Source organism: Pyrgilauda ruficollis, unplaced genomic scaffold (assembly GCF_017590135.1).
Source record: "Pyrgilauda ruficollis isolate IOZ18807 unplaced genomic scaffold, ASM1759013v1 scaffold178, whole genome shotgun sequence".
Taxonomy (NCBI): domain Eukaryota; kingdom Metazoa; phylum Chordata; class Aves; order Passeriformes; family Passeridae; genus Pyrgilauda; species Pyrgilauda ruficollis.
Window position 1 is genome coordinate 110,303 of NW_024516764.1, and position 18,035 is coordinate 128,337.

Sequence of the window (18,035 nt, forward strand, 5' to 3'; positions counted from 1 at the left end):
GAAGCTGGTTCCTTGTGTTTCAGCTGCATCACAAATACTCATCTATATCAGTGTTGCTTCACTTTGTGCAGGGTATTACTGTAGGGTATGCAAGACTTCAGAAGTATAAACATAAAACAACTGTAAAAAAAACCCAACAGCACAACAAAATAAAAACCACCCTGATAAGCAACACTTACCCAACCCTCACCTTCAAAAAATCAGCCTCCAACATTGCACACATTCTGTTGTGTACAAGGAATCACGAAAAATGGAGAAAAAGTAGTAATAAGCAGATATCAAAAGCTTAGTCCATCTCTAAACTTTTTAAGTTAGAATCATTATGCATAAAATGTTTTGAACAGCCCCACATCCCCAGAAACTTTTGGTCCTTGAAAGTGTTTATGTCATTGATGTTTTCTTTTGCCATATGCAGAAACCATAGCGCAGGGAGCCTCCATAGGCAATCTGCTGCCCTAAAAAGTCAAGCTATTTTAATTTCTTAAGATTTATCAGGGAAAGAGGATATAAAGCAAGTCCTTGACAGACTGTTCAAAACAAAGTAAATCTCTCTATGATTATCTTCATCCATTATGAGTTTTGCCATGTTCCTTAGCATTTTTAGGCATTTTTCTAGCTGGCTCTAGCCAACTAGACTGTATCACCTAGTGCAATTGTCACATAACAAGCTAGCAGTGAGCGTGTGTCCTCAGGTATGTCCATGATGCTGCTTTTTGTGATACCAGTTTGGAAGTTCTTAAGTCTGTGATGTCGCCTTTGCTTTTTTAATAAGGTGCTTTTGTTGAACAACTTGTATTTTTTGGATTGTCTGTTTTCTGAATGACAAGGGTCAGAGGACAATAACAGTCATGCTAATGAAAAGCCATCAGCCTGGGTGGGGGGAAATTTTTGAATTTTAAGTGCAAGAGAATAGAAGAGGTTTTAATCAATATGGGGTGCAAGACACCAACTACTACTGAGATGAAAATTCCAATGTTTATGTGTATGGGTGTAGGAAAGGTGTTAAGGCTGTTAGAGAGCCTTGCCACAAAATGATTCTGTTCTTTTCCCTGGTCTTGAGTACTAACATGTCTTTATCAACTCACTTGAGCTATCATAGCAAATGGTTCAGAAAGCCCAGGCTTAGAAAGAAAAGACTTAGTGATGGCACTGCCCCACAAACTGGATCCCCTCCATCACCAGTGGACTTTGTTAATTCATTGTTCTGTCTTCTTCACCACCTTGAAAGACAAAGTGAGTTGCACTTTGTGTTGAGGTCTTCTGTATGTTTGGGTTTTGTTTAAAAAAATAAATAATAACTAAATAATGTAGCCAGGAAAGTTTTCCAAGATAATTAGCCAAACAGTGTTTGGTGAAATTGCTGCCTCATGTACAGATGTGTGAGTCCTGTAGCTATATGTGCTTCTGCTTAGTTATTAAGAACTGTAGAGGATTTACCATAAAATTATAAGAATATTGACTGGGGATCTGTTAAAAATGTGTATCACCCAAGCTCTACATTTAGTAGCAGTTTAAAGCTGGATTAACAGGGGCTTAATCAGCCATCATTTTAGAAGGATCCTTTAGTTTTAGTGTGAACAGAAGCTGAAATGTCTCTTGTCCTTTCCTTTGTACACCCCAAGGCTCCTTGTCACTGAGCTGTTCTGCCAAAAGAAGCTGTCCCAAATGACTGGAACTGCCTTGCACTTAAGTCATAAAGTTTTGGGGCACTACATGGTTCCTGGCTGGGTTTTTTTTGGGGTCTCTAAGAGACCCCAAAATTAAATCAAATCCTTCAGATTATGTCAGTCTGTTCTCAGGGGCAGTGAGAAAAACACTGCTAGGAGGTCTTGAAATTCATTAATAGCCTCTCCAATCCCAGATCATACAGATATGAATTTCTGTGTTTCCTTGAGATCCAGGGAACTCACGCCTATGCAGACTGTCTAATAGCAGCAAGCAGCCATGCTGCTTTCAATCATGGTGTAGTTTCTGCTGTATTGGAGATTATCTGTATAATCTGTAGATGTGAGAGTATCAGTACGTGAAGTCTCACACAGAGAGACAGAATATATATTAGATATATGATGCAAAGGTTTCAGTGTGGAAGAGCTAAGGAGCTGCTTATGAAGTGGCTTAAGCAAGTGGTTTAATACACATTTAGTGTATTGTGCTTTAATACCATATAATGATATATAATGCAATCTCTGTAGAGACTGAAAAACATTATGTGATGATTCATGACATTTTACTAATTAATTTTGCAACAGAAGTTAAGGTATGTCTCTCTTGTGCTAGGGCTACCTTACACAGTCCAGTGTGGTGCTGTACTACTGCCTGGGCTAGCTTTTTGCTTCTCCTAAAATGTCTGATATTCATGCTACACAGAAAAAACATAGAATCAAAAAGTTATTTAGATTAGAGGAGACTTATAAGATCATCAAGTCCAACTCTTAACCCAGGATTGCCAAGTCCACCACTAAAACATTTCCCTAAGTGCTAGTCAGATCAATGGGTCTTTTGAAATACTTCCAGCGAGCTAGACTCTACCGCTTCCCTAGACAGCTAGTTCTAATGCTTGGCAACAGTTCTGGTGAGGAAATTTTTCCTAATATCCAATCCAGAGTTCCCCTGGTGTGACTGGATGCTGTTTCCTTTTGAGACCGACTCCCACCTGGCTACAGCCTCCTTCCAGACAGTTGTAGAGAGTGATAAGGTCACCCTAAGCCTCCTTTGCTCCAGGCTAAACACCCCCAGCTCCTTCAGCTACTCCTCATAGGATGTGTATTCCAGACCCTTCCCCAGCTTTGGTGCCCTTCTCTGGGCACGCTCCACCACCTCAATGTGCTGCAGTCTTGTAGTGAGGGGCTCAAAACAGACGACAGGATTCAAAATGTGGCCTGATCAGTGCTGGGTAAAGGGCCGATCGCTGCCTTGCTCCTGCTGGCCACATTATCGCTGATGCAGGCCAGGGCCATTGGCCTTCTTGGCCAGCTGGGCACTGCTGGCTCAGGTTCAACAGCTGCCAACCAGCACCCCCAGGTCCTTTTCTGCTGGGCAGCTTTCCAGCCGCTCTGCCCCCAGCCTGTGGAGCTGCCTGGTGTTGTTGTGACCCAAGGGCAGGACCTGGCACTTGGCCTTGCTGACCCTTATGCAACTGGCCTCTGCCCATTGACACAACCTGTCCACACCCCTCTGCAGGTCCTTCCCTCCAGTGGATCAACACTCCCACCCAGCTTGGTGTCCTCTACAAACTTACTCACAAGGAGCTAGATCCCCTTGTCCAGATCATTATTACAGATATTTATAAAACAGGACTGGCCACAATACTGAGCACAATCAGTCTAAAAAAGAAGTAATTTTTTTAATCTGATCTATTGTAGTAAATCTTCCTCCTTTCAAATCTTGCAACATTGCCTATTTGCTTCTAGGTTTTTTCCTGGTTTTACAGCAAGTAATACTGAATTTGTGTAGAATATATTTTAAAAAACCCCATGTTTTAAATATTATTTGTATTGGACCTCCAATATCAATATTGTCACGTTGGTATAAGAGGCCTAATGAAGCACGGCATCTGAGCTAGTAAATGTGATAATAACAAAGAAACATTTTTCATAGGAAGTGATCACTGCCACTCTGATCTGCACATGCTACATCTCTTATGCAAAGGTGCTTGTTTGACATGTGGGGATTTTTTTTTTTTTGCATTCTTCTGTGTTTTAAGCCTGTAAGAAATTCACAGATAATATTTTTATTAATTATTCCCTAGATTTCCTCCTGGATTTTTAAGTTCTATGTATCTGTGTTAAAACATGTAATTATCTGTATCTGGGTTGCATTTGGCCCTTGAAAAACTGCATGTGCCACAGTCACTATAGCAATACAGAGTTGATACACATTTTTTTGCCACAAATATTTAATTGTAAATGTGTGGGGTTGGGTTCTCTTTTAAAGTTGCATTCACTCCCAGGGTTTCATGCAAAATGCTATGTGTACCTTCCTTAATTTTCTTTTAATATGCTCACATAATAGACAAAATTTTGAAAAATTAGTGCAAGAGAAGTAGAGAGACCAGTTATGAACCAAACAGGAACACAGTTCTGAGGCTTTTCTTGGGAGTGCCAAACAGATAGCAAAAAAAGCTAAATAAAAAAAATGTATATAGCGGACAAAACACAAAGGAATATTATATTCCAGTTTCCTTGTCAAATAAAATATGAGAGATGGGGAAATTAAAGGATGACCTATAGGTTGATTTTTATTTGCTTAGATCTTTATATAATATTGTGCTTAAATGTAGTAACTGCTGTTTTGTTCTATTTTTGTTTGTTTAATGCTACTTAATACCAGTTACTAGGTTCCAAAAAATCAGTTCCTGTGAAGATTTAACTTTCCAGGCATGTTGAATTGAAAATATTTTGGTTGTTTCTTGACCAATAATTTAAAAACTATTCAAATTTTTTTCTACATTTTGATTAATGCATATATCAGTGTATAGTTTATGGCTGTTTCAAGAAAGTACGGATATGTTAAGAAGGTTAGGGGTTGTAGCCATAGTGAATTCAGTTTTGGATAATAATGGGATCCAAATATCACCTTCAGTATCATTTTCACAGAGAAGGAAGTCCTGAAAATAAGACTATATCTCAATTACTTCATTTATTTTAAAAAGTAGATACCACTTTGGGTATTCATACTGTATCTGGAGTTTTGGCAGTGCTCTGGTGTTTTGGTTACAAAATTCTTACATGTACAGAACTGCTCAGGAAGTTAGGGAAAAAACCTACCATCTAATTTTTAGTCAAAATCATAGTTGAATTTTATTTAGCTTTGTTCACAAAATTGTCTTTACTGACTTCATTAGGTCTTGATTGCTTTTCATTGAGTCATGAATGGTAGAATATTACTGGAGTTTCTAAATGTATTTGTCAAACTTTCTCAGTGAAGGCCCTTGCTTATTGCCAAATTTGTCCTTTTGACAAAAAAAAAAAACCCTAAATCAGACACCTTTAGAAGGGGATCTTACATCATTACAATTAATGATAAAAAAAAGAAATTTAGAAGTCCTGTAAATAGGAGTGTTTAATCTAAAACACTGCTGTTGTTTTTGAGGGAATAAGAGCAGAACTATTCATTTTTAACATGTAATTAAAAGCAGTGTGGATTCTGAAATGTTGTTCTGAAGCTGAATTGAAGAGAAACCCTGGCTCTTGATGGAATAAATCCTCAAGCTGGATAAAAATTTCCTTAGGATTGCCTGCTCTAGGGTAACTAGTGCTGAGGTGGAGAGACAAGAAATGTATTACTGTGTTTGCTAAATATGCTCATTCTCTGCAACTGCCTTCAAATTCCTATGTTAACATACTCTGCCTAAATATTGCATGTTAATTGATTTGCTAAAAATTAGTTACTAATGCAACAGTTGCTAATGCTACATTGAATGCTGTTCTGTGTGTTTTCATGAATAACTGATGTGTTTGCAGTTTTTTTCATTCGATTAAATTGAGAAGGATTTGAAAACTGGTGGATTTAAAATGTTTTGTTTATATAATGAGGTTTCCTAAATTCTGAAAAGAAATTATGAGAAATGATAGCTAATATTGTCAGGCACTGAAAGTATCTTTCTTTTGAGTAGGCTTAGTGTCTCCTTGTTTTATTGTGCAAAAATTCTTGGACTTTTCAGTGAAGTATTTTTATCCATTCCTGTGAAGCTCTGTTGGAGAGGTTTCTAGTTTGAAAAGCAAACTCACTATTAATAGGCCATCAGCATTTTTAGTATTGCATCAGTTTCCATAATGTGCTAAGCAGTAGCTACCATGATTTCAAAGACAAAGATTTCCTCTAAGACAAAAAGCATTAAGTGAAGAAAGTCAGAAAGTCAGATACAGTGTACAAATTTTAGAATTAATACTAAAAAAATCGTTTATGGCACTCATTTTTATTCCCATTTAATTCTTTATTCATTTTAACAAATCATGCATGTACCCAATGTCTTTCTGTGTGCCAGAAAGCTGTCTTGGACTGTCCTAGTCGTTGGGGAGACATTATTTCTCTATAGACCAGCAGCACCAGCTATTAGGTCCATCAGCATAAAGGGGATACATTCTGTTCTACTTAGCAGTGCATGCTGGAAAGCTAGAGTAATTCCTAAAATGCCATAATGCTTTGAAATGTGGATTTCTCCTCACTGCTCAGCAAGAGAAGTTGGAGTCTTGTTTTCTTTTCTCTTTTTTCCTTACCTTTAAATTATATTCAAGTATATTATAGTTAAATGCAGAGTGTTTAGAATGTCAAAACCAGGTGATACACATGCTTATAAAAGGTGCAAGTAAAGATGCCTGCTGCACTTCAGCTTTGAGAGACTTTTCTGATTTTATCTTACTGAAGAACAGTTTTTCCTATCTGAACAGGTGCAGATCTCCATTGGTAGAGCCTTGTTGTATGTCTCTGTGTGTGTGCCATGTACCTGAGGCTGAGGTGCTTAAATAGAGTGTCCATCTCAGAATTTCTGTCTTGGTAGACAGCCTAAAAGCCTCTTTGAAGTGGGGTGGTGAGCAGCTTTCATCATTCAGTTAATCCACATGCTCCTGGCTAGAGCAAATGTCCATCTGTTTTTGAATAAACTAAGTGTGCTTGTGTCTCTTGTCAAGTTAGACGGCATCCTTTGTACTTGACTGACTAACTAGCAGGGTCGCATTCCCAAGAGGAGTACATCTTCTGCTGTTCCTTTGGTTTCAATATGAGGTGTGTTGCTTTGGTCTTTATATTCACTCTGAAAGTTAACAGACAAGCATAATAAGAATGCAGTTTGCACAGTACTGGCTCTGGATTGAGTAAGATAGGGTAGAACTGTAGTTAACCAGTGTGAAGCAAGTTACTTCCAGTATTTTTCTCACTATACTGTAGCATTTTCAGTAAAAAGAATCTATAGAGTCCTCCTTCTGTCCTTTTGGTTCATATATTTGCATGTCTGAAGACAGATTAAATTAGGGAAAATATTGCAGGACTAATTGGGGTATATCACCACAGAGAAGGATAATTTTCAGATGATGATGATTTTGGTGGGAAAATAAGATGTAGTTAATACCATCCTAAATGGTAAATCTTGTATCTAAAACAACGTATGTTTCCTTTCTGCTGCGACATGTTTTGTCTTCTGCTGTACAAATTCAGGAGGTAGGGGATGTAGAATAAACTCTTTTTCAGTGTGTGTCAAACTTTCAGATGCTCTCATAGTTCTAATTAAATGCATCTCTTCTTTATGGGATAGTGCAGATTGTGACTCACTGTTCCCTCCACTGTTACTTACCTCCATTACTGTTGCCTCAGGTAATCCACAATCTGTTGCTGTGATTCCAAGAGGACAGATGAAAATTCCTGGTAGCTGCTCTTTTTGTTATGCAGTTAAGTCAGGATGATGTCAGCACTGTTACAAAAATGTCTGAAGTGTGTTAGCAGTATTTTGACCTTGATAGGTACCTTTGAACAGTTCTAAGAGTTACATTACTGTAAATCTGTTGCTTAACTTGGGACTCTTGTGTTGGCAACTTAGCTACAAATAGTTTTCAGGATCACAGAATATGCTGAATTGGAAGGGACTCATAAGGATCATCGAGTCCAACTTCTGGCCCTGCCCAGGACCATCCTCAAGAGTCACACTGTGTGCCTGAGAACGTTGTCCAAACACACCTTGAACTCTGTCAGGCTTGGTGCTGTGACAGCTTCCTTGGGGAGCCTGTGCTAGTGCCCAGCCATCCTCTGGGTGAAGAGCCTTTCTCTGATATTCAAACATCCCCTTACACAAATCAGGCCATTCCCTCAGATCCTGTCACTGGTCATCACAGAGAAGAGATCAGTGTTTACCCCTCCTCTTCCCCTTATGAGCAAGTTATAGACTATGATGAGGTCTCCCTCAGTCTGCCCTTCTCCAGGCTGAACAGACCAAGTGACCTCAGTAGTTGACGTAGCTACTGTCCTACCTGTCTTTTCAGTATTTCTGTTAGAGCAAAGAGAAATCAACACATGCCTTTTTCTTAGTCACTGCTCCTCTGACATGGCAGCAGAAACACGGTGAATAACCAGAGGAAAGTAGCATTTTAATGGTTTAGAACAAGGTGTATAGAGTTTTGTGTTGGAGCAGTTTATTATGGGTAAGATTAATGTGATTAAATGAGTGAAGACTTTTTTATTGTAACATGGGAATACAAGGTGCATCTTACTTTTTACGTGATGAAGACATGAAAATATTAAAAAATGAATGCACAGAGTGAACTGGAAAAACATACTTTTGATTTTAGACTTCTATGTATAATCAGTTAAACTTGCTACAAATTGTGTATTTTCTGTTAGAGAGCAACCCAAAGATTACTTCATGTCAATGTGATATCACAAGGGTGCATTTTGCTGCTTCACACTCTTCTTTTATGATGGACCCACTCTAGCTACAATATGGGAAGGACAAAAATATCATTGATTTGTTGGGAAAGAGGAATTGACAAATATAGTTGTACTAACGTAAAGAAATAATGTTGTTGGTTATTTAAAAAAAAAAACAAACAAAAAAAAAAAAAAAAAAAAAAAAAAAAAAAAAACCCCAGGTAAAAAAAAAAAAAAAAAAAAAAAAAAAAAAAAAAAAAAAAAAAAAAAAAAAAATTTTTTTTTTTTTTTAAAAAAAAAAAAAAAAAAAAAAAAAAAAAAAAAAAAAACAAAAAAAAAAACCACCAGTGACTTGAAAAGGTACAAAAATATTTGTAATTTCACGTCATAAAGAGAACATAGGTGGTGTTTGAGTTTTTTTGGTAGATAAAAAGTGACTTGAATCTGTTCTTGCTCAATCTGTTCTTGCTATACGTTAACCCTCTGTATAAGAGTAGTAATGTAATTATGTCAAGTCTTCACAAAGTGTTGGAATCTGTCTCATGCAGAATGCATGATACTGCATTTGTTGGTATTGCCATATCTTCCAAAAAGTCTGGGATGAAGCCTGTGATATGTACTCTACAAACACATTAAAAACATTCTTCCAAAATTTTGGCGCACATAGGTTTAAGATCTTTCTTTTTTCAGATATACTGAAAAGAGCTTCTAGTGTTATTTTTATGGTTATCATTTTCACTTTGCCTAATATTCACACTGATTATGGTATAAATTTCCTTTGCAGTTTACGTGTCAACTTGGACATGGGTAAGGCAGCCTATGGGTGGATGATTATGAAAGATGACAATATTCCTGGAACAGTTGTTCGAACTAGCACCATACCAGAAGAGTTGGGACGATTAGTTTATTTACTAACGGATAAAACAGGTATATCAGGTTATAATTCTGAAATCAGATAACTTTTATAAAATTTCTAAATGTAATTCTATGAATATGCTAATGTAAGAGTAGATTTAGACTACTGATTTTTGTTTCTCAATAAAATTTTACACATTTGCTTGAGGACTTTTACAAGTACCAGTAGGCTTGCGTAGGTCAGTACTTAGATGTTAAAGTCAGTATTTGGTAGTACTCTCATTTATTCCAGTGGGAACCGCTCTTCTATAGCAAGAGGATACTGTACAGCATGAGTAAGAGTACCATATATCTTCCTCGGAAAAGACTGTGGAATAGCACTCAGGATGCTGGTTTATTTTGTACTTCATTGCTACTGCAATATTGTGTGATAATAAGTTAAGAATAGCTTTTGAGAGAGCAAGTAATTTCCAAAACAAGTCACGAGATCAACCTCCAAAATGATAGCTGTTGCCCCAGTGAAGTTACTTGCTCTTTATGTTACCAAGACCAGTTCTAGAGCTGCTGAATGATTTCACCTTCATAACTGTACCTCATCTCGTGTACTGAAATCCCCAACCCTTACCAGGATCTGAAGGTAAGTACTGAGAGTGTGAAGAAGTAATAGCTTGTGTTACACTTTCTTCTTTCTTTCTGAGATTGAATAAATAACTTCTGGTAGATATGCATGGGTTTTTTTAAAGAAGCTTTGCTTCTGAACAGAGAAAGTTGTTTCTCAAAAAATTTGAAGAATTCTTTTACTGGTTTTAAGTAAAATATAGTTCAAAATCATAAAAAGCTGCTGGGGAAGGTAGGGGTTGGCCTCTGTTATACTGCTCCTAAAGCATAATACACAATTTATATCTGCTTCTGTTTGATATAGTTCTCTATTCCCTCCAATGTTAACACCTTCATTACTGCACATTTGAAATGAAGTGCAAATATAATATATCGTCACATTTTCAAAACATGCTTTCCTTTTTTCTTCTATAGACACATATGATATCCTTTATACATCTGAATATTGTTCTTCTACTTTGTAAAAGGAAAGTATATTGCTAATTATAGTGTGGCAATTCTTCAGAGCAAGTGAATGATTGTTAAAAAAGTGTTATTTCAGTTACCTAATGATTTGTATACTATTTGAAACTGCTCATTGATTTTAATTGCACCCTTCATCATGATAATTTATGTAACTTTGAGTGCTGTCACATTGAAGACTTGAAATGTGTAATTTACAGCATATGTTTGGAAAAAGTATGTTCAAAAATAATTTATTTTCAAAACAATGCAGTAAAGTTAACTTACAAGGTAAATTCTAAAGTTAGTTACGAAACACTACTTTCCAAGCAAAACCAATGTAGACTTTTTAAACTTTGCTGGTAGAGATTCCACATTGTTGGTGTTCAGCCTCAATGGCTTTTCAGAGGACTGAGGTCTGCTGAACTCTGGTGGAAGATCTGAATCTGTACAATAATGATGTAAAAATGAAAGTGAAGGCCAGTAGTTTCAAAGTGTTTTGGAAAGAAGCACAGGCAGCAGTCTCACCATATGCGTTTTTACCCAAGTGTCAGCTGAAAGCTCATGTAAGTGAAAATAAGCCAGGAGTCCTGGAGACATCACCAGCTTCACACCACTGACTGTGCCTTGCAGAGATGGGAAATACTGCTCTGTTTTCATAATCATAAGGGCCTCACAAATTTTAAACTGTTCTTCATTCTGGACAAACACATTGACAATGTACCTTTTACCCAAGTATATTGGTAGCTGCTTCCAGTTTCCTTTCCTGAACACATTTGTTCTCATTATGCATTTTATGATAAATGTGAAACATACTGTTAGGTAATGAACAAAGTCTGTACTCTTAATCCATGATTGACATTGCATGATTATACAGTTTATAAGAGCTGGTCTCAGCACTTTCTCATTTGAATTTTCATTTCTAATCATATAAACCAGTTGATTCTGTTCTTTTGCCCACTTAAGGCCTGGCTGTCAGAGGATAAAGAAGGGAGTCAGTTTTGTAGCCATCTGCCCAAGCGGGTGCTACCAAAAAGCAGCACTAAAAGCCTGATTTAGTTAAATATAAACAGGTGAAGTTTTTCTCAATACTGAAAAGGAAAGGGAATCTACAGAACTGTCTGAAAAAGTCTTATATTGTGGCCCAGTCTTCACTGGAAATGATTGAGAATTAGTTGTTGAGTCTAAGGAGCATTGCATTACTAACATAATTGCAAGGTAGTCCTTTGTATGATTGTAAATTGGGTTTGTGCTTCATCAATAAGCTTTTTGACAAGAAGCGTCCATCACAGTGGCTCTCTCATTTGCCACAGTATAATAGAAAATGAAGTATCCCAATAATTGCATTATAGTTTCCTTATTGTGGGACAAGAAAGCAATGTGGTATAATTAGGTTTGATTGGAGTGCATGTTTCCGGTAAGATCTGAAATTAATGATGTTGCTATAGTGACACATCTGCGGCCACCAGTGCGTGAAACATAAAGTAATTCATTCGACAAGAGAAGACATCTGTTAACTGCAAGGATGCAGAGCATATTGACACTGACCAGAAATACTAGACGTTATGTGATAAATGAACAAATGATGCTGAAACAGGAGGACAGATAATTTGTACTTAATCTGCTGGGAGAACTTTAATCTTCTCACTGGTTGCATTTGACAATGCCATTGTTTAAAGAACAATGCTGCAGAGAACTCATAAATTTTAAAACTTAACTCAGGGTGCAGCCTATTAAAGCAATACATTAATTCCTTTGTTAGGGAGTTTTTATCTTCATGTAGAACAAAGCCATTACTAAAAATACCCAGTAAAACAACAGGTTTTTTAGGACTCACATTTTAATTGTAGCATCCATTACCCATAATGCCACGTTGTTTGGACTTGAATCACATTTAAGTTTGACAGAAAGGCGTCATCCGTTATGATGGTGGGTAGCAGTTTCCATGAGCATGGTTTCTCATGCTCTCCAGGATACAAAAAATTCTAATGGAGAAAAAAAATTATATTTGCCAATATTTAATGAGAGGTTTTGTTTCTTTGGATGTGGTTAGAAATCCACCTGCTATTCACAACAACTACCGGTGTGTTCAGCTAAAACAAATGTGTAGTCTTCCTAGTGTAGTTGTTTGCTAATGAATGCACTTGTATTTGAGTTCTGTAATTAACATTTTAGTGGGTGTTTGGACCAAATGAGATACTTAACAGATATAATCATTGAACAGATGCATGGAGCAATGGGATTCTTGAATTTTTTGGAAAATCTGTGTATTAGAGGTTGGTGTATATGGACTTTTTTGTTAAATGTGCCTAATGTAATATACTATTAGAACAGTGAATTTCAGTAATTGTTTATGTAAATTAATATTTTTAGTTATACTTTGAGTCTTTACCTCTTCAGTGTAAGCAACTAGAGAGAAAGAATAATTTTAAAAAGTTGATGGAATAACATCTCCTTCCTTTAGGATCGATCTATATTTATGCTCTGCCTCTAAGATTTTTAGTACCACTAGGTTTGCAGGGTGAGTAGAGCAGACTAGAAATGAACCGTTTTGATGGCGACATCCTACAGGAAGATTCCAGACTAAGGAATCCTTACTTTTTGTCTTCTGTTGGACTCCCATTCACTGAAAATATCCAGCAAGCATGATGTTGCTCTTACACTGCTGAATACAGAGGTATTGTGGGAGGCAGAAGGCACAGAGGAAATAGGTACTGCTCTTCACAACTGTGTGCCACAGTTTAGGAGTGGTACTCCCTAACTCAGTGCCCTCAAGTTGCCTGTTACCTCTACTGTGACCTTCTGCCCAGGAAAGATTAGGCTTAGCTCAGCTCTCTTGGTCTTTGTCCTCGTTCTTAATGGGTTGTACCAGGACTTCCTTGGTTTGAGGTTTATGTAGGTTGTGTTCATGGCATACTCAAATGGAGTAGCTGAATGAGCAGACATATGCTATGTATGCTTACCGTGATTTTTTTTTTCATTTTCTTCTTATATTATAGAACAGATTATATTTTTTTCCAGGGTTCATAGGAAAAAATATGTATTTTCAGATTGTTGTCAACAGTCTTAATTATTTGACTGATTAGGCCTGATCTCCCTTAAAGTTTCCATAGAAATGGTCACATTTACACTGACTTTTTATCTGTTTAAGCAAATAGCTTGAACAAAGTGCTCAAATTGTATGAAAAGTTACTCATCCTCTTAATTTCTCACAAAGTTACTAATTTTTCTGCTGTACAAATTTTCTTGCTTTTTCTTGTTTTGGACTTTTTAGATTGCTGGTATTGGTCCAAATTGCCAGCTAGTAATACAGGATCAGAATGATCTGCATCTGCTTCTCAGAAAACAGCAACAAAAAAATCTCTGCTGCTCTGTTGTGAATCACATCTGTTGCCACCCAAGAAATGATGCCTTCAGGACTTTTTCCTTAGAAATTAATTTCCTCTTTGCCTGCTTTACTCTGTGTTTAATGATACAATAGTAGGAAAGAAGGAAAAAAAAAAAACAAACAACTCTTGGCTTCAATAAAGAACACACTAAATTTTTCTCCAGCAATTCTACATTAACTTTTTTTGTCAAGCTATTTTCCTTGTGTGGTACCTGCATTCCAGAGCTAAGTTCAAGAATGTATAATAGTAGTAATAGATGGTATTTTTACTAAAGTTCTTTCCGGAAGCCTTTCTAAAGTAAACGGTTTTTTTAAATCTAATAACTCTTCGTATTAGCAAAGTCCTGAAAATGTGGAATTGATAACTAGGTCTTTAAAAATATTATTAAAAATAGAAAGTTCCTTCCCTGTTCTGTAGTACTTACCACCTTGAGCAGACTGAAAGAGCTCAGTTTTGTATTGTTTTTCTTGTTCAAAAAGTGGGCTATATTAGAAAATCTGCCTCTAGATATTTGAAGAGTTTGCATCTGGGGACATAAAATACAAGACATGTTGTTCTGTCATAGAGTATTAGTCTTCAACTAAAATTTAAGGCAGAACTGCTGGTAAAGTTATAACATGACTGGTTGGCACTATGTAATGTATGGAACAAGTTGTTGGGAAAGTTTCTGTCCCATTTTGGCATTTCTTTAATTAGAAGAATTTAGAAGTGAATTCTTAATTTGCACACGTGATGAAACTTTATTTCCATGTGAATGGCTGAAAAAGGTGTATTTTGTTAAGGTGGGGTTTTTTCAGAATTTTTTGAGAGTATTTTCATAACTTCAGCACCCCTCTTTGTCTAACAACACATCAGGTTTATTATGGCTGTTCTTGAAAGTCTTACTCTAGTCTTGAGAAGCATGAGGAAACTGGAATTGTTGCTTATTTTCTTTATTTTTGTTTTTGGTTGTCATAGATATTTCCTACTAACATAGCTGATGAAAAGGATTGTGTAAGAGATGTATAAGATGCAAGTGTTGGATCAGGATTTCCAGCATGTTTATTTCCATGTCTTTGTTGATTCTTTTTCCTCACCTGTTTTTCCTAAACCTTCTTCCTTGGCTCCTGTTGATTGTAAGATAAGAAAATCCATACTGTTCTGTGCAGAAGCTTTTCTTCTCTGCTTGCTGAGAAAGAGGGGGCGGAACACGGAAATTTTCCAGCCATCTACCTTCCCCTCGTCAGGCATGATATGGAGTTGGACTGATTTAGTGGTGTCAGAAGAAATAATCTTTCCATATAATAATCATAGGGCTAATTTTGTTTCCTGCTCAGTTTTCCCAAGCAGCAATTACAGAAATAGTGGGAAGCATGTTTGACAGTTGCCTGCTGTCTCACCTTTTGACTAGCATTTAGTTTCACAACTCCTAGAGAGAGATTTTTTAATTCAAAGGCTTGGCAAAGTCAAGGACAGTGAGAAGATATTAGCACGCCTGGAAAGTTTGGAAGGTGATAAAGATTGGTTTGAAAATTTCTTGCACTGAATATTTTTGCACAGTGTGTGGGTTTTGGTTTTGCTTTCTTTTAGAAATGGAGATTTTAGTTTCTCATATTTATTGGTGGAAATTTTCATGTTTCTAATGTGCAAACTGGAGATTTAATTTTTCTAGACTTGAATTAAAGTACAAAATGTAATCAATTTTAATAAAAGGTCTCAATAAAAGTACAGCTTCTAAAAGTAGAAAAAGTGGGTTTATGTGATTACTGTAAAACAAAATTTCATTTTCCCATGTATGAAAGTAACCAAAAATTTCCAATTTGCTAATTATAGAGATCTGGAACTTTGTGTTCCTGGGCTGTTTTTCAGCCTTGGGAATGTTGAACTTCTCATGTAAATTTTTAAGAATGTTATGCATATTTTGTAGAGAATTTATGCATTTCACATAAACCTTATTTTAATTATTTTTTAAAATTCAAATAATATAATTATAGAAAGAAAAATCCTCAACAACAAGTAAGGAAAAGCAAATGGGAAATGTAGTTTTTAATGGTAAAGGGGGAGTTTGGAACAAACATCTTGTGCTGGTAAAACAGAAACACAGGGTTTGATAGTGCAGTGTGGTGGTACAGCAGTGGAGATGAAGTGTCACTGTGCAGGTATCGCCAGGAAGTGGGAGTGGCAGACATTTCAAATGCAACTTGGAAAGACATGAGACTTTTACAGCCCTAATGAATCTTTGAAGATCTCTGATATTTCTAGCCCTGATAAGTGCATAAACTGGATGCTGACTGGCCAGACAGTGTTGTTTTGCAGATAATTATAGCATATGTCATGCTTTTAGTCTTTTATTCTCTTGTTGCTTAGCATGATTTTGGCATACTAGGATAAATATGTGAAATAAAAATAGTTAAGGTAAATAAAATAATTATGAAATATTTTATTCTGCAGTATTTCTAGATAATTTTCTTATACTCCATTTAAAAAATATTGTGGAAGCTTCAAGAATGTCTGATCTGGTACCATGTTTGGTTTATTTGTTTATGATCAGACGTATGCATTTTAATGACACAAAACTGTCTGGTTAAATATAGGAATAGCTTTATACTATTTTTATACTTGCTCTGCCTGAGTAGCCGTAGGGAAAAATTTTAGGAAGAGGCATAATCAAAATAATCTTTTCTGAGCTCACCATGGAAAGCTAGGCAGTAGTGACCCCTTTCTGCATCATATACCCCATTAGGCAAGGCTGAAGCCCCCATCCCTCAATTAGAGGTTTTCCACACCAGAGGACATGACTGGTTGGCAGAGGTGGATGCAGTGTCAGTCTGACTGTTTCTTGCAAATGTGAAGTGAGCACAGAAAACACTGATTTTGTTCGTTCTGCCTTATTCTGCTTGGAGGCTGGATCTGTCAAATTTAGAAGTAATGTTAGGTCCCAATGACTTAATCTAGATAACACTGACACCGAATGTGCCCAATTGCCAGAATGTCTGCCTTGGTACATGAAGTGTAGAAAATTTGTATGAATTTTTGGGGATTCCTGCAGGGGGTTTTTTCTTTAGATTTTCTGATACATGGTGCAAACTCTTGCACTGGCTTTTGAGAGTCAGCCATCCACATACTGCAAATTCAATTTTTTTTGTATAAAAAGAAAGGTTTTATCTCTTCAGGTTTTTGTATTTAATTATTGGCAAAATCAGCTTGCAGGTGGAACCAGTGAGTTCTTCCAGAATGACTAACCATGATCTTTCTCCACAAACGTTCCTTTAATTAAGTAAATTGATGCTAACTCGTGATTAATTTCTGCTTTCCAAGGGAAAGATTATTTTTGGAGGGTGGGGAGAGGAGGTGTCTGTGGCCATGTCATAGTATTTTTCACTGCTTTGTGATATACTTCTCCTTTATTACAGGAACACTTACACAGAATGAGATGATATTTAAGCGCCTCCACCTAGGTACTGTTTCCTATGGAACAGACACAATGGATGAAATACAGAGTCATATTATAAACTCTTATTCACAGGTATTTCATAAATCATTTTCATTTCATATGGGGGGGTTTAACAATATTGAAGCATTGTTGTTAATAATTATGTCTAGAATTTGAGATGCTATGAAAATTGTCATGTGTAGGTATCTCTTAAGAAATATGATGGAAGGGAAAAATATGAGAGAGTACATAGTTGTCTCCTGATTCCAAAGTTCCTCAAAATGCCCACTTAAAGAGATTATTTTTCTGTTCTTCACTAGCAGTAATCTGTGTTAACCTGTCTGTGCAGTGCAGTCTTTCTCCTGCAAAAGCATCTAAGAGTAAGCTATTCATTACTGAGACTACAAATTATAAGGAGGTGTCCAGAACAACATGAACAGTAATTATATCTTTGAAGATACTCATCAAGAATATACATCGAAAAGCCACATTAATTGGTATTACCAAATGGTATATCAGTAATTGTCAAAATAAAACTTACACAGGTATATTTAAAAATTCTTTTTCAAAAAATTAAGATGATTTCAAACAGCATAAAAATGGCAGGGAGAAAGCATGAGAAAATGGAAAACTCCATATTGTTTGATAACAAAGTGTTCCTGTGAGGTATAAGAGTGCTTGGTCTGGAAAGCATACAAGAGGATTGTGACTCCCTGCCTCTGTGTGGGTCAGTTGTGGGATTACTTGCATTTCCCATGTGTTTGGGTGCTTGCTGCAAACTTTCCTAAACACCTGATTGTACTCTGAGATTGGAATGAACTTTGTGCTTTATTTTTTATTTCTACTCTTTGAAAGAAAAAAATAAGAAAATTTACAGAAGAGGCAACAAATGAAAAGTTAACTAGTATTTCCATGTTGTTTACAGTATGACAACAAAAATTTATATAATTTTTTTCCCCCATAGT

At 36.4% G+C, this 18,035-nt stretch overlaps 1 protein-coding gene across 2 annotated transcripts in view; it reads left to right on the forward strand.

Annotated features, from left to right (window-relative positions):
* The window catches only part of ATP9B (ATPase phospholipid transporting 9B (putative)), a 153,692-nt gene that overhangs the window by 107,737 nt on the left and 27,920 nt on the right, over window positions 1-18,035 (forward strand). For both annotated transcript variants that reach the window (XM_041464291.1, XM_041464292.1), the window contains exons 13-14: window positions 9,140-9,282; window positions 17,051-17,163. In XM_041464291.1, coding sequence (XP_041320225.1) covers window positions 9,140-9,282; window positions 17,051-17,163 — 256 coding nt within the window. The remainder of the gene's footprint in view (window positions 1-9,139; window positions 9,283-17,050; window positions 17,164-18,035) is intronic.